Genomic DNA, 24441 nt, shown 5'->3' with positions numbered 1-24441 from the left:
ATCAAAACACGTACTTCTGAAATCTGATCATTGTGTACATGACCCAACAACACCAGACAAAGACATAAGAGATAATAATGATCAGATTGTTATTGATCACATTGTTGACACTGATGAGCTTGGCCTCAGAGTGCCAGGGTCAGGGCGTGTTTGTCAACTTGACACCTTATGGCCAGGACATCAACTGCACTAGTGTCAATGCTGGTGAAGGTGGCCCTGGTTACTCATTCATGGCCAACACTTGTATCGATTGGAATGGTGGCATGGGCCTCAAGGTTAGTGTGTTTGGTCTGATCGCCACATTCCAATATTATGAAGATGGCAACGTCCATTGCACTGGAGAGCCCACCACCAGCGTGGCCTACAAGCATGGTCAGTGCAGTCTGTTCAACGACTCGTCACTCATTCAACTGCCTGGACAGCAACAACAACAAATGGGCTATGTTGTGATGGCCCTGGACGACACGACCAACCCCAAGCCTCCCTTCAATCAGAACGGACTGCTCATCACACAGTACCAGCCGACCGACACATTGTGCGCTCAGCCATACCTCAGCTACATATACTTGGCCAACAACACGGTATTGTCCAGTGCGCCATATACCTACACCTTTTACTGCAGCGGCGAGGACTCGCAGCCCTATGAAACCCATTGCGATCAGACCACGGGTGACTGCACCACAAAGAGTCTAGCACAGTCCTGTCAAGCAACTTCATCGTCCACGGGCTACGCCACTCAGACATGTTGATCGAATGATTGAATGAATAAATGAATGAACCAAGTGATGTACATATATACGCTCGTGTCGTTTAGTTGATCTCCATCTTATCCTCCACAATTGATGATGATGACGATATTGATGTAGCTTGTGCTTGTGACGACGATGACAATGTCTGTATAGGTGTCAGCGGTTTGTTATCATCAGTGTCCAGACTCTGTTCCAGTTCTTGTACAGTATGAAGCAGTAATTGAAACTGCTTCGTTCGCATCTCTAACTTCTCATTCGTTCTTGTTCCCTGCTCCATGATGGCCTCCAACTCTTTCTTAACCTTTGCAATCTCTCTGTTTGATGTGAATGATTGATTGATTGAGTGAGTGATCGAGAATGAATGAATGATTGAATGATCTAGTTGACCCGCGGGTACGTACCTCTCTGTATCTGGTATTGATGGCTTGTCATTGATCAACTTGTACAATGCCAAGTATTGCTCTTTGTATTGTCTTTGTATCTTTTCGTGTGCCAGACGCTCTTTGAGTTCGACCAGCTCAGCCTTGACCCGCTCAATGTCTTGACCACGTGTAGAGTACAGAGTGCTATAATAGTCCATCTCCTTCTTGTTGACATCACACAACACTGTAGCCTTCTGTACCTGGAACTCAAACAACGACAACTCACTTAGCAGTGCTTGGTGTGCTGCCTGGCACTGCTCTGGCGTCGATGCACTATTCTCCAAAGTGGCTACAAATGCCAAGTACTTCTTGAAAGCCTTCTTCATCGGTGTCTCCTTGGCGATCAGTCGTCTCTTTAATGGTGCGTCATCGTCCATTCTTATGTATATGTAGTATATGATTATTATCTGTACAACTTTGAGAAAATGAACAATGAACTTCAAAAGTTGTAACTTTCATACTTTGGGTGCTTCTCCAACTTCCTTCCATTTTCCAAGAGTGACCTAGTCTAGTGTATCACTTGACAAGTGTTGGCAATCATGTGATTAATCATTCACAGTCCATCACCTCATTAACGTCAACATCAATATCAAAGTCAATCAATCAATGATACAAAGAATATGGACTCGATGTACACTTCAAGATTGAGTCATCTTTGGAAGTCATTGCAATTGTGTGCAACATCACATCAATCATTGAAACAGACTCATAATGATGTTACAGATCACTTTGAACAATTGATAAAGGTGATCATGGTACAAGAGCATAAGATCAAGACACCGATCAATGACCAGATGTCACACATTCAATCTACAATCAACAACATACTCAAAGAGATCAAAGACATCAATCACATAATCAACAAGGAGCATCCCATAATACACCATTTGTATGATGTTGATGGTGATCATCGTGATGAAGTCGATATGTCCAAGGTAATAGAGTCAATCATATCATGCTCATCAGTTGATCAATACATCAAGGACAATATGGAGAAGACGGATAATAGATCGCCAGATATGGTTAAGCTTAATGACGATGAGTTGTTGAAGATGATCAATCGTCATATTATTGAATACATTGATCAGATGCCTTATGATGTTGTTGCCACAACTAGTTTACAAGCATATCAAGTCAACATTAATGCTGACAAGTTCATTGATATCAGAAAGCAGATTGAGTCATGCTTCAAACTCATTGAACCTCTGCCTCATCTTCCAAGACAACAACTCATTCCTCACAAGTATGACAACCACATCATGACATTGAAGGCCAACAAATGTTCGTTCTTCTCATTGGCCACATCGGAATGGACATCGATCGATCGGGCCTTCAATAGGTCAATAGAATGGGTGTCGACATCTGTCGTCTACACACGCGGCAATGTCTTTGTATTTGGTGGCAAGGACCCCATGAAGGAATACACACGCTACTCGCTGGCCGACGGACAGAGCCATGATTCCGCCATGTATGGAATCGATGGTGGCGATTGTATCTCAGCATGCTACGATGGCGATCATCATATATATATCATTGGTGGCTATGACAATGGTGTGTACTTGGATCGAGTGGATTGCATGGACATTGACACACAGCTGTTCAAACAAGTCGGACGCCTACCCTATCCCCTGGCATTCCCATTCACATTCATCCACGATGGATCGATCATCATTGTGGGTGGCACCATGGTAGGGGAGGATCGTAATCATATGGATGTGCTCTCTTTCAACATCCAAGCACAGACCACTGATGTCCTCTTTGAAAGTGTGAACATTGATATTAATAGCATGTGTTGCTATGATGGTGTTGACAACTTCTATGTATTGGCAAGGAAGTCGTTCATCCGGTACACATTGTCCAACAAACGATCAACAAGGTTGTCAAGGTGTCCAGCCTACCAAATCAATTGCCAGATTGTTTATGATGGACCGACTGGAACAATTGTTTACCTTAGTGGTGTAGGCAAGAACTACCGATACTCAATCCAATACGACACATGGACACTAGTCAATGACAACGATGTCGTTGAGGACCGTGGCTTGGAAGGTGTATGCTTGATTCGCGATAGTCGTTCAAATCTCATCTTCACCAATTTTCAAGAAATAAGCGAAATCAATAAATCATTCCGAAACACACAACTCCTTATTATCTCCTTATTATCTCTTCACTATCTAATTATCTGTATTGTTGTAGTGGTTGTTCATTATCTATCTAGAGAGATAATTACTACATTCAACTTATGTCCAAGCAGCATAAATTCAATGTCTATCACGGAGAGAGATACGATGAAGTATTGGTGGATGACAATTGTCGCACTTTTGACCTTCGAAATATTATAAGAAACAGGGTTGATCTTATAATACCCAATGGCTCAATTGACATGTTCTATGACAAAGATTGTACTGTACAAGTGCCAGTCACCTTTGACTCACTTATAGATACAAGCAAGTCCTCAGTGTATGTCCGCGCCACCAACATAGGTAAGTACATCGCGCATTATCTTGATTCATTCAATACTAACATACACATACTCAAGCCCCTTCTGCCCCCATAGTATCACAAGTTGGCCAAACTCGTAAGTAACGAATATATAAAGCACTCCAACATTCATTCATTCGTTCATTCATTCATCCTAACATTACATCACCTCTCATCTCTAACAACAAAAGTTGACTATCAATTTGATCAACTGTTTGCTAAAGATGAGCCTGGTTCCAACACAATATTCAATCCCCCTCTTGGATGGTCCAAGGTATTTCTCCCTGATCTCAAGGTTGAAACATCTATCTTCATCAGAGACAGCTACATCAAAATGAAGAATCTGATTCTCTCATCGCCAGACTTCACTATCCTCATCACTGGCAATCCTGGCATTGGCAAAAGCTTCATGCTCATCTACTTGTTGTTCATCTTGGCCAAATCAACGACGCGTACACTGGTGCTCCACTCCTCACACATCAACGGAGTGTTACTCTTTACGTACAACCCAGCTACTAAAAAGCGTGATGTCACCAAGTATGCAGAAGCAATTCAAATAGAATCGATTCTCATGGATCCAGCAACAATCTATCTCATCGATTCTGTTCATTATGACCAACAGATCAAGTGCAAATCCAGTGGATTGATGGTATCATCACCAAACCCAGAGAAATATAAGGAGTATCTAAAGGTAATTATTACAGCACAAAATTGTCATTTATGGCTCAACCTGACCTCTTCCCCGCCCAACAGAGAGATCTCAACAAGCAGAAGTATTGGATGAACCCATGGTCAATAGATGAGGTCAATATTGTCAAGATCCTCTTTGACCAATCCCAACACAATGCAATCGACACCAACTTTCTGCGTTGGGGAGGAATACCACGATATGTTTTCTCCAAGTCCACTGATACCAAGGAGCTTGATGATGCCATTTGTCAGTGTGACTTTAAATTGGTGTCTCAATTTGTTGGAGAATCCGCGAGCTCAATGACAATCTCCCACAATATCCTCCACACAAGAGTCAAAGGAGATGACTATGTTCACACCAAAATCAAGTTTGGTTCTAAGTACATCAAAGATAGTGTTGCGACAGGATTGATCAAGACCAACAGAAGCGCAATCATCAACTTCATTAGACAAGCTTCCTCGATACAATCCAGTCTTGGAGGTGCCTTTTTCGAGATACTCTCACACTTGGAACTTGTCAATCCTGACAAATCGTTCACAAATCGTCCTCTCTGTACATTCCCAGTTACATTGGAGCTTTTGGACAATGCCGACAACACAGTGGTGGCAACTACAGAGACTGATACTATTGGAATGTTCACTTTCAAAGATCTCAAGCAAGCAGGGCCATTCAAGATCAGATATCCATCACGCAACATCACTTTCTTTGGCACCCATTATGCTACCAAGCCCAAGGAGACAAGTCGCTACTATCTTTTTTCGATGGGTTTTCATCAACTCAAATGTGATCCAATCAAGTTTATCACCGTGGAGGAGAGAGACTTTGACAAAGTGGAAATGATAACCCCCGACACCTATTCAAAGCCTTCAATTGACAACTTCCCCTGTGTTGACTCAATCATCAAGAGGACAGCACCCGCTCGTTCAATTTTCTTCCAGATGACACTCTCCAAGGATCACCCAACCAATCTGGCCACCTTCTCTGACTTGGTCAAGGGCTTCACACCGGTAGATCTTTACTTTGTGGTTCCATCCTCCAAATATCACATCTTCAAGTACCAAGACACCTACCATCACAAGGACGTCAATCAATATATCTTGGAAATGTCGCTTGAAGATATGGGCTTTTCACCAGACCCCCATCATAAGAAGGCAAAGTCTAACAAGGACGGATAATAGTCGACCCAACATAAACTAACTTGTGTGCCACAAATAATCATTACTATATTATATTATATTATATTATTATTAATAAAGTTAGCTGGATGATACATTTACAGACATTGATGATTGATTAGGCCTCTTTTTGAGACCTGTTTGCTGTCCCATCTTGATGGCATTGGCCAAGGCTGCAAGTGGATCGGCACCACCCGCAATCTTCTTGCCCTCACCTGCGTTCAAGTTGGCAGCGCCACCACCATTCTGCTTGATCTCTCTCTCAATCTTCTGGAATGTCTTGGAGAACTGTGTGGCGAATGAGAAAATGGAGCCAAAGAACTGCTGGCATGACACGGTCTGGATGGCCGTCTTGGGGTATCCATAGAACTCGAGCAGTTGGTGGAACGACTCGACCACCGTCTTCACCTGGTCCTTGGCCGCGCTTATCTCGCTCGCAGTCTTGTCCATGAATGATTGCATCTGTGACTGGAACTTGTCCGCGTCGCCTGAGCTCAGGGACTCTGCGCACTTGCTGCTGTGTGTCTTGGCCAGGTTGTAGCTGCCGTCGAGATCGCCCACATCGGCCTGGATGTCCTGAATGGTGAACTGCACGCTTCGAAGTGCGTCCATCTCCTCGGCCAGTGCCACAGACTTGGGATACTTGTCAATAGCCAGTTTACAAATGTACTCGAGAAGTGTTGCCTTGTTGTCGACGTCCTTTGTTGACACCAGAGTGTCGAGGATCTCAATGTTGAAGCCGTCAGCTTGTCCTCTGTTGGATCCACCGTTCATATAGTTGCCCAGTGCCAACACGATGCCCAGCACCTTCTTCAGGTTCTCATTGGTCTTTGTACGCGAGATGGCTGCCGCCAAACTCTCCAAAGATGTCTTGACGTTGGCCACCATGTCTGCGCACTCCAGCTTGAACAGCCAGCACTTCAGACGCTCTTTCAGGACGGGCACATCGCTCATCTCCATGATCCATCGCTCGGGTCTATCCAACTTGGCCAGTGGCACCTCACTGGACTTTATCGTCTGGAGGTCCTCCTCAGTGGGCACGTTGTTGATCAATGATTTGATCAGCTCCTTGTTGAGTCGCGAGCTGTCAAAGTCTGCAATGTTGCGCTTGAGCTGGTCGCTTGGCGGCAGCTTGGCCAGCATGAATGCAATCGAGTTGGACTTCTTGATATCAATGACCGAGACCAACTTAACCTTCTCAGGGGCAACAGGTGCGCCAGAGCCATATCCATCATCCATGCCTGCAGCGGGCTTCTGGCTCACCTCTCTCTTCTTCTGACAGAACATATCCTCAAAGTCTTTGGTGTTGAACGTTGGCTCGAGGATCTGATCCCATAGCGATTCAGAGCGACCTGATGGTGGCAGCACCAGACGCTTCCAGTAGAGTGGCTTCATCTTGGTCGATGGGTTGATCGTTGGCTTGGTGGGCTGGATGGCCGATGGGGCTGCTGCACCCTTCTTGCCACCAGGAGGGGGAGGTGGGGGAGGTGGAGGTGGAGGAGGTGGTCCACCCATTGGAGGAGGTGGTGGAGGAGGTCCGCCACCCTCAATGCTTGCGCCATCTGGTATCTCGCTATCTCCATTAGTCGAGTCAATGTTTGGTGATATTGGAGGAGTTGTCGTGCTGCCGCCCAGTGATATCTTGTCTGGCTGTGTGTGTAAGCCTGATGGTTGCTCGCCTACATCTGCGTGGCTTGGTAGCTGAGCCTCGTCGATTCTCAGTCTCAGTCGCTCTATCTCCAATTGAGCCTCCTTGAGTGCAGCCGCCAACTCTTCGTCCGAGGCGGCGACAGATGGTGGAGGTGCAGCTGCGGCAGCCGCGCGGGCAGCCCTGAGCTGCTCCAACTCCAAACGCATCCTAATCTCCAGACTGTTCAATCTCTGATTTTCCTCCTTCAGTTCAGTCACTGTGGATTCATATGATGACTTGTTTGCAATCACCTGATTCTTATACTCTTCGCCTTGCTTTGATTCCAGTCTCAACTGTTCGCTCAATGCATTAATCTTCTTCTCCACCTCGGCTATCTTCTCTCTCTCAATCACTGTCGTTCGCAAGAATGACAAGTCTACAGGGTATGACTGGTTCATTGGACCCAGGAACCTCTGGACAGGATGTGCTGTGTGAGTGATTGATGGAATGAATGTTAGTGATCAATGATTGAATTATTGATTGGTCATCAATCACATACAGTTGAAGAATACTCTGTCACTGGATGCTTCTTTGAAGAGCTGTTGGTTGAGACGAAGCTCCTCCTTGAGGACGGAGATCATTGGCTGTTGGGTCTCATAGTCGGTGAGCTTGGCACGCAGTCGCTTGCTGATCTCTTCTAGTCGCGACGCCTTGGAGCGTAGCTTGGCGCCAGAGATGTCCTCATACAGCTCCAGCTGGATCTGGAACTCCTTGTGCTGTATCTCTGTCAGGTTCTTCAGTTTCTCATGCAGGCCCAATCCACTCCATTCCTGGACCAGACGCTCGACCTTCTCCTCCTCAGGACATGTGTCCAGGATTACGTTCAATAAGGTGAACGCATTGATCTTGGTCTCGAGATCACCGCTATCAAGCAGGCGTACGATGTTGGCGTATGGCTTGGAGTTGCTGTTCTGTGCGCTGGCCTTGGCGGCCAAATGAACCGAGTTGAATCCCTCCTCCTTGCGGAAGTTGCAAAGGACAAAGAGTAGCTCGAGTGCGCCACGACATACTCCGACGACTGGCGAGTCAACCAGGGCGTACAACTGCTTGATGAGTGCGGGTGTTTTGGTGATGACGTCCATGCCGCTGACGTACTCCAGACAGGCGCGTAGGGTGCCAAGTGCGTATGTCTGGGTGTTGCCCTTGGTCTGTGTGACGACGCGCAGGATGCTGTCCATACCGCCCTGCTCGATGAACGACTCGGCAAACTCTGGCTCGGCCAACTTGTACTTGAGATGGAATATAACATCCTTTGCCTTGTTGTCGGCGGCGTTTAGCGCCTGTACCCATTGCTGTGAGCGGTATGTGGGCTTGAGCTTGAGTAGCAGACTGGCCTCGCCCACCTCCACCAAGTACTTTACAATGTGGCGTGTCTTTGACTCGTCGGCTTCATGTGGCCAGTTAAGATAACGTTTGGACGACTCTAGTTGCAGTGTGTAATTGGCAGCATTCTGTGAGTTGATTCCAAACAGTTGACAGATTGATTGGAACACTGTTGTGTAGCTCGAGTTTGGGTCCATGTTGTACGTCTTTATGTCGCCAACCGCAGACGAGGCTCCACTATGTCTACTAATTGTCTGATTGGCATAAGGTGCTTCCGAGTTATTACCACCCAACGTTCCATTATTGATCGTATCGATCTGTTGAGTGATTGTCAACTGCATTCTTGATGTTGTTGTTGTTGTAGTTCCTATGTTCCTGGTTCAACTTGAGTTAAGTTGAGTTGAATGATGGAATGATTGATTGGATATTCAATCAAATGACTATGACTATCTATCTCACTAACTCTCTCTATCTCTATCTCTATCTGATGTCAGAGATGGGCAATGGGGAATAAAGAGTAGTAGTGTGTTGTTGTCGTCTTGCAAAGATGTAGTGCGTGTGTGTGGGTGTAGTTCAACTTGTGATTGCAAGTATGTGTATGACGTGATTGATAGTGTATCTATGTGTGTATTTGTTTGTTTGATTGATTGATTGATGAATGGAGACATTATGTGAGACAATCAAAGGAGTAAGTATGATTATATAATAGTGTATGGGGATACTCTCGATCTGAAATCAGTGGGGGTCAGATATTGAGTTGTGTTGAGTGGGGTGTATGTGGATTGATGGTCCACTGATCAGGACCCACACTTACCATTCAGACGAATGTGATCATTTTTCCCACCCCCCTTTATGCTAATAAATCTTGCGATTAGTTGAAAACAGAAACTTGAAGTTCTGATCATTATTCTTTCGCAGATAAAGTTGTCATGATGACAAAAAGACGAACGAAACAATCAAATAAAACATCATCAATCATTTAGTAATATATACTTATATATACATATATATATAATGGCCAAAGCATATGCAGAGTTATCTGGAGACTTCATAAACACATCACCATCACTATATGTACACTTTGATCAATGTCGTTATCTGTTTGAGTGTGGCGAGGGATTGCCAAGATACCAATCGCAGCGCTTCCCCATCTCACCGCCACACTTTACATCGATCTTTCTATCATCACTGGACAATGACAGTATCGGTGGTGTAATACCAGTGATTCAACGATTTGAAGACAACAAGACTTTGAACATAGTACATATCTTTGCTCCCGTGGGCATCATGCGATACTTTGAACTATACAAGACTTTTGTCAATCCATCAAAAACAGAGATAGTCGTTCACGAACTGCCCACTGATTGCGAGACCAATGGTATCGAGCAAGGTGATCTCAATCTGATCGCTGTGCCTTTGGTGTCGTCATCGTCTTCACCCTCATCAAGTAGTGAACCATACATTTGTTACATTGGCAGTACAAAAGAGTTTGTTAGACAGTTTCAAGCAGAGAAGGCGCGTCAACTTGGTGTACCTGATGGTGTCCTACACAGACAACTCATTCAAGGCAAGCCAGTCACCCTATCAAATGGCACCATCATTGATCCCAGCCAAGTGATGATTGCACCATCACCTCCAACTGTATGATCACAACAATGATTGATTGAATGATCCAATGCTGACCCCTCCCCTACCTTCCTACACACAGAACTTCGCCTTCATCAGATGTCCGAGCGTGGACTACATTGGCTCACTTTTGAAATCACCGACATTCCAACGATTCAATGTGGATCATAAGGGAGATGAGATGAAGTTGGAGATGTGTACAATATTCCATGTTGTGCCACATGATGTAATGAACTCGCCAGAGTATCAACGATTCATTGCGAGCTTTGGACCAAACACCAAACACATCATCAAGAATTGGGAGAGTTGTGAATATTTCTCAAACTCACCAATCTTTGATGGATATCTAAATAAGTTGGCAAAGACTCTACCTGCATTGTTTCCCTCAACAGGCTCCAGTGCTGTCATTGCACATACTCCCAAGCCAATCACAAACAATGGAAATGGCAACATCATCCCTGCCAAACAACTTACACGTGTGGCATTGGCTCCAGCACAAGACGCTGGCAAGATTGAATACCACACACTTCCAGAAGAGAAGAAGGGCATCGATGTCAATGTCAAAGCATCCCGCGATATTGGCAGTGTGACCAAAGCAATCGAGCGTATGTACATGTGATTAATTGATTGATTGAACGAATAAGTATGACTGACACATCGATCAATCAGTATTGGAGGCATCAAAGATCAAACAGGAATACCCAAAGTTGTTGATGACCGGCACTGGAAGCTCGAGTGCATCGATTTATCGCAGTGTTGCTGGATACCATTTGTTAATGAAGAGTGGCCATAGTATATTGATGGACTGTGGAGGTGGTACATTGGGCCAAATGACAAGGTTTTATGGCCGCGATAAAATAGATGACATCCTGGCAAAGTTACAAATAGTCTGGATATCACATATACACTCTGATCATCATCTTGGTCTCCTTGGTCTACTTGAGCGACGTGCACAGATATTGAAACAACGAAGTGGAGGTGTTGGAAGTACGCCACTCGTAGTCATTGGACCAAAGACATATGTACAATTTCTACAAAAGATGAAGAATATTAGACGAACAATGATGGTCGAACCGGTCGAGTTTGAGAAGATACACGAGAGCAAGCTTGCTCAAGGTGCCATGAAGATGCTGGACATGGCCTCATTCGAGAGTGTACCCGTAGATCATTGTACAGACGCCTGTGGCATCGTCCTTGAACTGCTCAATGGCTTCAAGTTCACGTATGTATCCACCTTCGCACCATCATGGAATAATTCCACCCACTCACTCTATTAATCAATCACTCATTCAATCAATCAAACATAGGTACTCTGGCGATACCAGACCTTGCCAAAGTTTAATAGACGCTGGAATTAACTCTGATTTGTTGGTTCATGAAGCCACGTTTAGTGATGACTTGGAACTTGAGGCAAAGAAGAGGAAACATTCCACGGCTAGTGAGGCAATTCAGGTGGCAAAGAAGATGCAAGCCAAATTCACTATTTTGACACATTTCAGCAAGAGAGATCTTGAGTTACCAGATGTTAGGGGCAACTTTGGTGTAGCATTTGATATGCTACAAGTGTCGCCATACCAACTGCCACTGTTGCCCTACCTTGTGCCACATGCCAAATCAATCAAATCTTCACAATCCCAAGAGCCAAAGCGAGGTGTCATATATGAGATACCCAAGAAGAGAGTATCACTTGGATTCAAACCAAAGACATATCAGCAGCAGCAGCAACCATTGGATGCCGAGTCCAACAACAAGCCGCGTAACTTTAGCACATCGACTGCGAGCATGTGTAGGGTACAGATTGGTAGTCTAAGTGCCGCGTCCCTAAGATTACTACGACTTCTCAAGCATTAAAGTATCCTCTAACCGTTTGGTCTGTCTTCACAATGTACATTCCCTCGCGGATATACCATTCGCGGACATACCCTTGGGGACTTTAAAGAAAGAATTAATTCCAAAAAACACTTATTGATCATTCATTGTTTCACTCATTTGATATATCAATCATACAAATAATAATATATATATATAAGTAGATATGGATACACTCTCACCAATAGTGATCAGAAATATATTTAATCATTTAGACAATGATAATGTTGATGATGCTATTGACATGGTCTGTCTTGGAATCTCGCTCAATGTTTCTAGAGATGCGTAAAAGGAGAGATATAAGGATATATTGCGAGACTGATGATGATGATTCATTATCATACAATGACAACTCAAACAATATATACGTGATGCAAGAAGAAGAAGAACTTGAAATGATATCACGAACTATAACACATCTTGTAATTGATAGCACATTCAATCGTGGCATCACGCCAGGAGAGCTACCTGAATCACTCACCTTTTTAAAGTTTGACAATGCTTTTAATCAGTTCGTCACTACCTCCATCGATCACACATCTAGAGTTTGGCAATTTTTTCAATCAAGTGATTGCTGCCGAGTCACTGGTCACACTTTCATTCGCAGTACATTCATTGTATCATCGAGAGTTCATGCCTGGAGTGCTGCCACACTCACTCAAGAACCTCTCACTTGGCGAGAATTATCAACAACCATTCAGAGTGGGTGTACTACCTCCATCTTTGACCTCACTGTCATGCAGAGCCCGGTCAAGCTCCCAACCATTGTTGAGTGCTAATGTGTTGCCATCATCGCTCCTCCTTTACAATTATCCCTTACCAAGTGGTACACTACCCAGTTCATTGACCAAACTGGTCTTGGGACAGTATACTGGTTGTGAACTACCTTGCTCACTTGTGGAGTTATCAATTATAGGCGTCCCTAATGATGAACTGAGAACTGGAACAATCCCATCATCATTGAAGATATTTAGGATTGTCAACCTCAGTCAAGGGATCTCAAAAGGTCTGCTGCCATCGTCAATCACCAATCTTGTGTTTGGAGACTACTTCACCGGTCCATTGACACAAGATGAGTTGCCAGCATCATTACATTCATTGACAGTTGGTAGTCAATTTTGTAGTTCAATTGTATTTGGATCAACTCTCCAAAGTCTCACACTATTCTCATTCAAACAATTCAAAAAGGTGAGATGTAGTATTATCCAATCATTGATTATAAGAGATGTCTATGAGATTGTAGGAAGTGAATCACTACAATGTGTGGAGCAGCACTTTGGATCATTGACCGTTCATTGGTCATTGCTATACCCATCGAAAGATAAGAATGTTCCATTCCATTCATCCAATCTCAACACAATAGTTCTAGCATTTCCAAATGTGGATACCCATCACATCAAACAAGATAGGCATGATGGTAATTATCGACCATGGAGTGTACATCTCCGTCGAATATCAAGGAACAGCGCAATTGTATTCTATAGATATTATGAAGTGGGTAGCATTGAAGAATCTCGAGTGGACACTCTACAATTTATAGAATTTTATACACATCAAAGTCCTGTTCAACAACTTGAACATGAGATCAGAGCTTTGAAGCAACAGAATTCAAGTCTTCAGTCTGAAATACGTCAAATAACATCAAGCATTTGTAATGATTGTAAAACAAGAAATAATATTGATACTGATGATGATTAATCCATCCTCCATTCACTCAATCAATAACCATCACTACATGTCCCGGACACAAGATATCTTAACCATCAAATAATCGATCAACTCAATAAAAACTTCAATGAAAATGACATATCCCCCAAGTTGAAGATGAAGATCACAAAGACAACGGGTCTTTCATTATTACTTACTTAAATACATATATATATAAATATATATATATATATATCTATCAACAATGATATTATACTTAATACATAAGACATTGGTGTTTGTTGTGCCTATTGTTGCACTACTAGTAGCATCAGTATTTGATTATTATATAGCAGCCAGACTCTCAATACTACTTGTTACACATCGTATACTATTGTTGGGTGCAACTGCACTATTCCCTACACTTTGGGTATGTACTAATGATTATCCCATCACTTCAAGTTAACTAACTAATACTAATACTTCATATGAATGAATGATGGAATCTAGGATACATTCTGGTTCGTCGTTGAACTACCTCTACTCATTGCATTACTATCATGCTATTACTTGTTGCCTAGATACTTGATCGACAGCTATCTTGTATTGTTGGATTGGACTGGACCAGCATTGATCATCGTCGAGGCCATTCAATCAATCAACTTCATTGTGTTTGTCAACCGAGCTCTGATGAACAAGACCATGGACCCTTCGTATGATCTACCAATCAAGGTAAGTTATACATCAATCAATCAATCAATGTTACACTAGACTGACACATCGATCGACTTAGGTACTCTCTGTGATTGCATCACTGGTATCATACTTGGTTGGCATCTTTATATTCTATCAACTGTTCACCAATGAATCAACACTCACCTTTGTCAATGTTGGCTTCTTGTCATCGACAATAACATTACTGGTCATATTAATACCATTCATGGTCGTGGTCGAGGACTCTATGTTGCTGGACATTGCACTGATCACATTGTTTGTGGCACTTCAATGCTTCTCCAATCTATTTGGAAGTGTTGCCACATCATCAGGCTATCAATACATTCTAAAGATCATGTCCATTTGTTCATCTACCATCATACTAGTGTCCCTTCCAATGATCTATGGACGTTCCTCATCATTCTCACAGAGCACTGCATTTGGTGACTTGGATGAATCAGTATGTTAAACGATGGATCGTTTGGTCATGACCATTACCCTAACCCTGACCCTAACCCTAACCCTAACCCTTACCCTACCCTTAGGACTACAAGGAGAGCATATACCAATTGGTACAGATGGTGATCATCATTGCTCTGACCTACTTGCCATTGACATACTTTGGACATATTTCAACCGTTTCCAAACTGTTACAGTATAGTCAGATTGTGATACAGATATCACTTTATGTAATCACATGCATAAATAACACAAAGGAGCATATCAACTAATAATAGTTGATATATTGTTAAGTTAATTTACAAACAGAAACTGTCAAAGTTAAATCGAGTACATAGTGTATCCAGCATGCCGATTGACTTGGTAACCATCTCGTGCTCACGTGGATTGAGTTGGGCTCTCAACAGATCAGTCATCAACAAATGATATCTATTGATTCGTGCAACTGGCAACACCATATAGCCTTCCAAGTTGATTCCCTGCACCTCTGGACATGCCGACAACCTTTCAATCTCCTTCCTAACCTTTGGCTGTTCCTGGTATATTCTTTTTTTGGATTGATTGGTCAGTATTATCCGCTCAATTGTCCAATCAATCAATCAATCATTCAAACATACTTTTGTAATGCAGCGACGGCATGTTTGTGATTGTCAACGTAGGGTATGTAACAACGGAAGTAGTTGGCCATTGTGTGCATGACCTCGGCCAGTCCCATGACTTGTGATGATTCACTCTCTTGTAGACGTACAGTTAGGTCACTTAGGAATGTATTGTTGGTAGCATATATCACTTCAATATATGAGAACAATCGTATTATTCTATCTTGAGGCAATAGACCACTCTCTCTTAATGGTCTATAGAATGAATCAATGAGTATACGTAACTTGCTAATATAAACTCGTTCAGATTCCAACAACTCATTGATTATATCTGTCCTTAAATCCGATGCTTCATCCTGATTCAAACTACTATATTCTCCTCCTTCTTCTTCCTCATTCTGTGCATTTCTAAATAATCCCATTATTATTATTATTGTATAATTATATATATTATCTGTATCTATTAATGGATTAACTATGATGATGTGGCTTGGCTCTATCTTTTTTTTTGATCAAACACTTGATCGTTTCCTTGATCAGATGATCAAAAAATCAGATCTAAGATCTTTATTTTTGTAATTATATTATATTTATATTTATATTGTAAGGGTGTATAAAATAACTAGTTAATAATATTATATGTTTAATCAGAAATGGAAGTATTCCAAATTAAGAAGTTCGAACCTTTGAAACACACACCTGGGTCTCGCAACAAATCAAACAAACCTCTTTAGAATCTTCATTGGAGTGGGGGATTGTTTTGCAAACATTGTCAATCCTTGGAGTCCGCGAAACACAAAGACACATTACAATCCATCATCCTCTTTGTATATAGATTCATATACATAACATACATATATTATCTATATATAAATATATATTATAAAGGCATGCCTATTATCTACGCATTGGTGGCCAGAGGCCCTTTAGTACTTGCCGAGTTCACAAACACAACAGGCAACTTCCAGACGATCACCAGAAGGATTCTCGATCTTATCCCTCCCAATGATACAAAGATGTCATATGTATATGAGAAGTATGTTGTTGTTGTTGTTGTCGGTTGGTGAGTCTATGATGAATGATTCTAATGCAGCTGTCCTTGATTGATGAATGTAGATATATCTTCCATTACCTGGTACAGGACTCTCTGACGTACTTGTGTATGGCTGATCAGGAGTTTGGACGAAGGATACCATTCCTCTTCTTGGACGATGTCAAGAACAGATTCAGATCAATCTATGGAGACAAGGGAAAGACTGCCATCGCGTACGGCATGAACTCTGAGTTCTCAAGAACCCTTTCAAACCTCATGGTAAGGACCTGTTGTTGATGGACAATCACACACATGGAACACATACTCATACTTCACTTCATGATAGGATCACTATTCAAACAATCCCAAGTCAGATGCATTTAGCAAGGCCATGGCAGAGGTCGATGAAGTAAAGAATATATTGGTAACTGATGTTGGTAAGTAGGAGGCTGCAGTGTGACTGTCCACGCACATACGTAGCCCGCAGGACACTAACACCTGTTGAACAATGTAGCACCACAACTGTTGAAGCGTGGAGAGAAGATTGAGATACTGGTCGATCGTACAGAGAACCTCAACACACAGTCCTTTAAGTTCAAGAAGCAGAGCAAGCAACTAAAGTGCGCAATGTGGTGGAAGAACATGAAGCTCATGCTTATCATTGCCGCTGTTGTTGCTGTATGTGTCATGTATACTACACCTGATGATTCACTGTCTTGGATACTAACCTCATCTCATCGCATCACTCACATCATTCACAGATCATCATATTCATCATTGTTCTGTCGGCATGTGGTGGCTTCAGCTTTAGCAAATGCCGCAAGCATTAAGCAGTTCATCAACAACAACAACATAGTGTGTTCATTGGTTTGGAGTTGGCAACAAACAAGTTCATTCATTTCATGCACGACATGAAGACCATTGGAGGCACATCACATCATATGATCACTTCCAATCAATCTACAATTCCCAAATCAATCTACATACTATACAATGTTATAAATCCACTCCATCACTCCACTCCTCTCCACTCCACTTCACTCCACTCTCTATGGCTTCCTTTGATTTGATTGAAGGAATAAAACTGATTCAATGTCATGATCTAGATCACAGTTTCACTCAATCAACTAGATTGGACAATAACAACAACAACGATAACAACAGAATCTTGGCTTGGCACCACATACGCACCACATACAGATAAGAGATAGAGTAATGGGTTAGCTGACTGACATGTGTGTTCATTTAGAATGGTCTACAAAATGAATGGAGTGATGTCAACTACCATCACCACCATCGTCATCATCCAGCCAGCCAGATAGACGGTCAGCCAGTCAACCAGTCTACTCACTCATGTCATAGGTCTGATCTTATCAGATTGACAGGAATGAGTTGTTGGTAATTTGGACACGGTGTTTGAACTTTCAACTTTAAAGACGAAGTTGATGTTGTTGATGTTATGATGATGATGTTGTTGTTGTTTGAATGTTGGATTAATTACATCATCTTTTCTTACAACAATCAATCAACAACATCAATTCTCTATTCAATAGTATCCATCCCATCCATATCCTATCCTATCCTACTACTTACTAGCTACCTCCCTACCAACTTGATACCATCCAATCGTCGATAATTATCGGACTATTATTGGATCATAACTTACTATCACATCACAGGGTTTGAGTGTAAGTAGTAGTGATAGACAGACACAAGTATCCTGTCTCTTCCAGTCAACCTGGAATTGATATAATGGGCTTCCACTTCCCTCCTTTCACTCTCTCACCCACACAATCCAACACTCACTCTCAATCAATCAATCAATAACTCATTGTTAGTCTCGTCGACAAACAAATATTAATATTTGTTTGTGTGTCTGTGTGTGTATCATCGCGATGATATGATCGTATCTATTTATAAGTGTGTGATCACTCTCAATGTATTTGTGTGTTGGCGATGATGTTCATTCAAGCATACATACAATCAATCACACAGATTATGTGAACAATGTTTAAAACTACCCACATATTCACCCGATCACACTGATCTTTGATGTGTGTGTGCTAATGGTCAATATCTCTGTCTTTGTTTTGTTGAATCGTCGCCACCCGTTGTTTGGTCTACCCAACCAAACATACAGGGGGGTATCCTGCAAACATACCCATTCTCATCAATGTTTTTGATTTAAATCATCTTCTGAGCACTCACTCTGCATTACTTTTCCGATCTCACTCATACACACAAACCATATCGCTCGTGGTCTATCAATCAATCAGTCATCACTTAGAATCAATCAGTCAATCAACATACTCACTCTGTATTTGTATTTATATATATTATATTTATGTTGTGTATTTGTATGTAACTATATTTATCGATCGATCAATCAAACAGACACACATTCAATCAATCACTATCACCAATATCCCTGTCACCTGTCACTGCCAGTCACAGTAAGTAGTAGTACTATTCACTCTATCTGTGTGCGACACAACACATGTCATGTGTCAAGGTCTATCTTTATCTTCATGCATGTGCCAAGAGACACGCGAGATGATCACAACGTCAACTCCAACGCCTTAGTAAATTTAATTAACTCCAACTAACTATCCATCTTCAATCAATCAATCAATCAATAACCAGTACTAGCAACAGGATTGTAACAACAGTAGTAGCACTCACATCAATCAAACTTGTAACAACAATAACAACAACATCAGGTCCACAAACCCTCTCGAGTATTCGATACACACCTATTATTATCTATCTATCTTTACACAGTACAACAACAGCAACACAAAGGGGAGGTCGATATCCCCTTCTTCATCTTCATCTTCACAAGATCCACAAAGTCTGATCAATCCACTATTCACTCATTCATTCATTCAATCCATCCATTCAATCATTCAATCATTCAATCAATGCTTTATGATCATTGAACTCTCGAATAACAGCAACAGATAATCAGTAATCAGAAATAGTAATCAATCAATCAATCAAAATCAAACAGTCAAACAGTCAATCAGAGGATCGATCGATCGCGCGAGGCGAATACAAAGTTAATTTGATAGACAAGCCATGAGCGGCAAACAATGCTCCTCTTGTGGAAATATAAACCATTCGGCGATGGCAAGATTCTGCACTGCATGTGGAAATAGTTTAGTGACAGCCAGTACAGAGACATCGCCAGTGTTGACTTCGACGAATGGCAGCGGTGCCAACAGCACAGTCACATCGCCACTTTCTCCATTGTCACCAAAGGCGCACCAACAATCATCATCATTATCACCATCACTTAAATCGCCAACGCCTAAATCACCAACACCTAAATCACCATCACCATCGCCATCTCCATCACCAAGCACAACGCCAAAGCCAACAGTCACCATAACCAATCTAACAAAGTCAAAGAGTGTTGGCGCTACTGTTTCCACAGCCAACACATCGGCAACATCATTGAAACCATTACCAACTATACCACGGCCAAGCAGCGCAGTCACTTCACCACTGGCATCACCCTCATCACACAAGACTCCGCCACTTCCACCCAAGCCATCGACGTCGACACGCGGCAACACATCACCAGCACCACCAGCACCAGCACCAGCACCATCACACTCCACAGGCTCAACGTCGACGACGACTACTACGCCATCTCCATCGCCAACTCCCAAACCACTGCCATTCGCACCAAAGATCCATGATCATGCCAACTCAAGGAAGTCCACGCCTCTTCCGTTAAAGGCAGCATCAACATCGACTCCAACTTTGGAGACACAGACATCGACAGGCGAGAGCTTCATGAGTGTGAAGCTGAAACGTACTTCCAACTCGATGAACTTGCGGGCCAAGACAGCTTCGGGACCCCTGACACTGACCACCGCAGAAGATAAACCAAGCATCGCGTCTGGCTCGTTCGTCAAGCTGGCCGTGAAGAGTCGTGATGAGTTGGATAACAATGCACAGCGCGAAACTGTCGCGCTCAAGGCACAAGAAGCAGACATCTCGAGCGAGAAGGAGATGAACGAGTCACCACCTCTATCTCCATCGCCGCCACAACTTCCAAAGAAGCCACATCACATGGAGAGACCACTGCCGGCACCTCCTCCCGCCCCAGCCCAACCGCTTACACCTGACACCAAACGAATGAGCATCCCCCTTCCGCCACCAGTCGATCGCGAGAAGGAGTTGGAGCGTCAGAAGATCAGAGAGGCCGAGCAGGAGAAAGAAATGGAGCGCGAGAGACTGCGACAGATCGAGCGTGATGAGCGCAACAAGCTGCGACTGGAGGAGCGTGAGAAGCAGCGCCTGCAGGAGAAAGAGGAGCGCGACCGACTCAGAAAGGAAGAGATGGACAAGGAACGTCTAAAGAAGGAGGAGCGTGATGAGAAGGAGAGGCAGCGACTGGTGGAGAAGGAGCGTGAGCGAGAGCGCAAGCAAGAAGAGAAGAAGCAGCGTCAGTCGGACCGCGAGAAGAAGAAGAGCATCAGATTGGTTGACTCACCAATAAGCGGCGCCGTTGCTACCAGCGATGGTACTGGCGACAGCAGCGATGAGGACCTCAAGAACAACTCTCCAAAGATGACACTAAGCGACATGGCCGAGCAGATAAAGCAGCACAAGGAGAAGGAGCGACGTAATCGTGAGCGTGAGAGGTTCAACTCCAGCCCAGCCAAGGGTCGTACCTTCCTGTCTTTCCTGCTGGGCAGTGGATCGAGCCCCAGCCCAACAGCTGGCCTCGACGAGGACATGGTTATATCATCGCCACAACCTTCAACAGGTGTCAGCGAGAATGGCGCGCCACAGGCTACCCCCACGGCCGAGGACGACTCGGCGACCGAGCATCCACAGCTAAGGAAATGGGTCATCAGACGCAGCGAGTTGTCGACAAGCAAGGGCGACCTTTCACCGCATCTTAGTAGCTCGCCAACTGGTGGCAGCTCACCATCATTGTTGAACGGACTGAGTGGTGGCAGTGCGATCTCACCCATCAGCCAGTCACAGCGAAACAGTGTTGCCATCGAGGGCAGTGCCTCACCATTCGAACAACAACAGGCACAGCAGCAACAAAGAGGCACCATTGACGCCAAGAAGGAGTCCGCGCCACAGCCAGCACCTACACTGCCCGCCCTGCCACAGGCTGTCGACATTCGAAGCAAGGTGATCGAGGAGATCATTGTCACCGAGGCCGACTACATTCGCGACATGGAGATCATGGTGTGGATGCGCAAGGAGATGGCTGCGCAGGAGGAAGCCAAAGGCAGTATGCTGGACGAGATCAATGTTATGTTTAGCAACGTGGAGCAGCTGCTACTCGTCAACAAGGAGCTCTTTAACAAGTTTGTCACACTGCCTTCGTCGGGCGACTTTGGCGAGTCGATCGCCAGCGGCTTCATCTCGATGGCCGACTTCCTCAAGTCCTACTACGTCTACTGCAGCAACCAACAAAAGGCCCTCTCCACCTTTAATGGCCTGCGAGGCAAGAACTGTTCATTCCTTGGCTATCTGTTGACGCGACGCGAGTGTCGCTCACTCCCCTTTGACAGCTTTCTCATCAAACCTGTTCAAAGAGTGTGCAAGTATCCATTGCTGATCAGAGTATGTAACAACATTCGTTTGGATGATTGATTGATTGAATGAATGAGTGACTGACCTTCCTCCACAACAACAACAGGAATTGATCAAATCAACACCGCAGACAATGCCTGCCTACCAACTACTGATGCATGCACAGACAAAGATTGAATCGATCGTGGCTACAGTCAACGAGAAGAAGCGCGAGTTTGATGGTCAGATGAGAATGTACGATATCCAGACACGCCTGGTCGAGGGCGGCTGCGAGACAAAGATACTGGCGCCATCAAGGAAGCTGATAAAGGAGGGCGAGCTCGAGAGCATTGGTATGATCGTGCCAGGCAGCTCGTCGTCTCAGTACAGCAAGAAGCCCAAGCCTGGCTTCTACTACCTGTGCAACGACCTGTTCTTGTTTGCGCAGCCCGTTGGCACCGACCAGTTGACACCAACCTCACCGCTGAAGCTCAAGGCTTACATCCCACTGGACGCCACTGTCATCCGCTGTGTGCCGAACGACCCCAACTCGTTCGAGCTGCTCTACTCGTGTCTGCAGGTGTGGCACTTCACCGCCAGCTCGCCAGAGGAGAAGCAGACGCTGTTCAATGAGTTGGAGACACATATCGAGCTCAACATGAAGAATGAGTACAAGAAGTTTGTCGAGGAGCACGAGAAGCAGCAGAAGGCAACATCAGTGGAGACGTACGATGAGTGGCGCTTGGCAGTCAGGAACAAGCCACTGCCCGAACCACCAAAGTCCCCAGAGAACAACACCAGACTGTCCAAAGCGTTGCCATCGCTACCAGCCAACAGCATCAACCCCGAGAATGTCAAGGTGATCAAGGTTACGTGCCACCAGTTGGACGCACGACAGGTTGAGATTGACAAGGAGTCGCCTACGCTCAAGTCACTCAAAGAGAAGATCCAGCACAAGTTCAGCTTGGACAACCTTGAATTTAGCATCCAGCACACCTCGCCCAGTATGGCATCATCTCCGCACAACAGCATCATCTCCACCGATCAGGATCTACAGGCTATCGTTCAGCAGAACGATGTGAGCACCTTGGAAATGAAGATATTCGCTGTAAAGATATAGATTAAATAGTATTGTACATATTTATAACCATTCATTCCTCTCATTTTTATATCATGATTGGGTGGGATTGTCCCAGTCTGTGCGTACATCCATGATGGTCATTATCTAAGTTATGGTTGTTGGTGACAATAATGGAGAAGATGAGGGATCATTTTAAGACAAGTTGAGAAAGCCATTTGCAAGTCCATAGTAGGCCCAACTCAACTATTAGGTATCTTTCACTCTTGTTTGAATATATCAAAGAAGATGCAGATGCCAATACTCGCTGGGAACAATGGAAGAAAGATCATCATTGGACATTTAGACTGAGGACTACAATCTACAATCTGAAGAGATACCGATCCGATTATGATAAACCATTGGGTATTGGAATTTCCAAAACCTATGTTATGTCATTAGCAGACCGTCATATACCAGACATACTTGAACAGGAGGACCTGGAAAGAATTCTAATTATTATTGGATGAATTAAATGGACCTAATCTATTAGTAATCTAAGAAGTTTCAATAAACTCTATTCACAATCCTATTTGCGTGCAAGATGATCAAGTAAAGGTAGTGAAGAAACTATTAAGGAGAATTGAAGACTTCTTCAAATGGTTTATTTGTTTGAAATGTTAAAATAAGAAATTCAATTGCCAATTTCACTCACAAATATAGGTAGGACAACAGCCTGGATAAGCCATTCTGCTATCACCAGGGATTTCTACACATTCGGTATAGGTATCACATCCAATATAAGTTGTAGAGCCGTCATTTGAAATTATTATCTCTAAACATTCTTCAATAATTGTTGAACTAGGTAATCCAATTATTGATATGACCAAAAATAGTAATAATATATATTTATAATTTCTAGAATAATATTTCATTTATTATTATTACTACTATCAAAAATATATTATGGTATAAAACTAATCACAAGTTTGTGTTATTATTTATATATATATATTATTTTTTTGATCGATCGCACTACACTTTTTGTAAATTGTTTTTATACCCGTGATAAATTTATTATCCTGTCTACATTTTAGATGCCTTACAATAACGTTAATTTTACAATATTAAAATATTTGTAAGATGTAATAAATTTTTTATTTTTTTTTTGTAGTTTGAATAAGAAATATCTGGATCATCTGGTTACGGCTATAATATTTTTGTTCATCTCCTAGTTTTGGTAGAACATACTCTGGCAATCACCAAAGTATATAGAATATATCTAGATGTCCTGTTGATATTATTTGAGATGAACTTATATAAGTCATGGTCAACTATTTCAATATTGTGATTAATAAGATG

General features: G+C 43.2%; 10 protein-coding genes across 10 annotated transcripts; 7 read left to right on the top strand and 3 right to left on the bottom strand.

Moving 5' to 3' along the window:
* Positions 1–77: 77 nt before the first annotated feature.
* On the top strand, positions 78–749 carry SAMD00019534_059490 (hypothetical protein; the record flags this gene model as incomplete). The annotated part of the gene is made up of 1 exon (XM_012898547.1): positions 78–749. The coding sequence occupies one exon, from the start codon at positions 78–80 to the stop codon at positions 747–749; it is 672 nt and encodes a 223-aa protein (XP_012754001.1).
* A 67-nt stretch (positions 750–816) lies between these two features.
* Positions 817–1596, bottom strand: SAMD00019534_059480 (hypothetical protein; the record flags this gene model as incomplete). Its single annotated transcript, XM_012898546.1, has 2 exons — positions 817–1063; positions 1151–1596. Coding segments are annotated over 2 exons (693 nt in total), but the record flags the coding sequence as incomplete, so codon positions are not given.
* Positions 1597–1923: 327 nt separating this feature from the next.
* Positions 1924–2972, top strand: SAMD00019534_059470 (hypothetical protein; the record flags this gene model as incomplete). Its single annotated transcript, XM_012898545.1, has 2 exons — positions 1924–2859; positions 2958–2972. 2 exons carry the CDS (start codon positions 1924–1926, stop codon positions 2970–2972), a joined length of 951 nt encoding a protein of 316 aa, XP_012753999.1.
* Positions 2973–3551: 579 nt separating this feature from the next.
* Positions 3552–5515, top strand: SAMD00019534_059460 (hypothetical protein; the record flags this gene model as incomplete). The annotated part of the gene is made up of 5 exons (XM_012898544.1): positions 3552–3651; positions 3708–3746; positions 3841–4340; positions 4403–4590; positions 4672–5515. The coding sequence occupies 5 exons, from the start codon at positions 3552–3554 to the stop codon at positions 5513–5515; spliced, it is 1671 nt and encodes a 556-aa protein (XP_012753998.1).
* Positions 5516–5596: 81 nt separating this feature from the next.
* Positions 5597–8869, bottom strand: SAMD00019534_059450 (hypothetical protein; the record flags this gene model as incomplete). The annotated part of the gene is made up of 2 exons (XM_012898543.1): positions 5597–7632; positions 7705–8869. 2 exons carry the CDS (start codon positions 8867–8869, stop codon positions 5597–5599), a joined length of 3201 nt encoding a protein of 1066 aa, XP_012753997.1.
* Positions 8870–9542: 673 nt separating this feature from the next.
* On the top strand, positions 9543–12005 carry SAMD00019534_059440 (hypothetical protein; the record flags this gene model as incomplete). Its single annotated transcript, XM_012898542.1, has 4 exons — positions 9543–10169; positions 10237–10759; positions 10824–11376; positions 11462–12005. 4 exons carry the CDS (start codon positions 9543–9545, stop codon positions 12003–12005), a joined length of 2247 nt encoding a protein of 748 aa, XP_012753996.1.
* A 1930-nt stretch (positions 12006–13935) lies between these two features.
* SAMD00019534_059430 (hypothetical protein) lies at positions 13936–15115 on the top strand (the record flags this gene model as incomplete). Its single annotated transcript, XM_012898541.1, has 4 exons — positions 13936–14100; positions 14181–14402; positions 14464–14844; positions 14930–15115. 4 exons carry the CDS (start codon positions 13936–13938, stop codon positions 15113–15115), a joined length of 954 nt encoding a protein of 317 aa, XP_012753995.1.
* Positions 15116–15142: 27 nt separating this feature from the next.
* On the bottom strand, positions 15143–15558 carry SAMD00019534_059420 (hypothetical protein; the record flags this gene model as incomplete). Its single annotated transcript, XM_012898540.1, has 2 exons — positions 15143–15389; positions 15461–15558. 2 exons carry the CDS (start codon positions 15556–15558, stop codon positions 15143–15145), a joined length of 345 nt encoding a protein of 114 aa, XP_012753994.1.
* A 753-nt stretch (positions 15559–16311) lies between these two features.
* Positions 16312–17299, top strand: SAMD00019534_059410 (hypothetical protein; the record flags this gene model as incomplete). The annotated part of the gene is made up of 5 exons (XM_012898539.1): positions 16312–16478; positions 16559–16754; positions 16822–16912; positions 16990–17153; positions 17237–17299. Coding segments are annotated over 5 exons (681 nt in total), but the record flags the coding sequence as incomplete, so codon positions are not given.
* A 2302-nt stretch (positions 17300–19601) lies between these two features.
* Positions 19602–23142, top strand: SAMD00019534_059400 (hypothetical protein; the record flags this gene model as incomplete). The annotated part of the gene is made up of 2 exons (XM_012898538.1): positions 19602–22073; positions 22150–23142. 2 exons carry the CDS (start codon positions 19602–19604, stop codon positions 23140–23142), a joined length of 3465 nt encoding a protein of 1154 aa, XP_012753992.1.
* Between the last annotated feature and the right edge of the window lie 1299 nt (positions 23143–24441).

Source organism: Acytostelium subglobosum (assembly GCF_000787575.1).
Source record: "Acytostelium subglobosum LB1 DNA, scaffold: scaffold11, whole genome shotgun sequence".
Classification (NCBI taxonomy): domain Eukaryota; phylum Evosea; class Eumycetozoa; order Acytosteliales; family Acytosteliaceae; genus Acytostelium; species Acytostelium subglobosum.
This window is presented reverse-complemented; position numbering and strand designations above follow the sequence as displayed.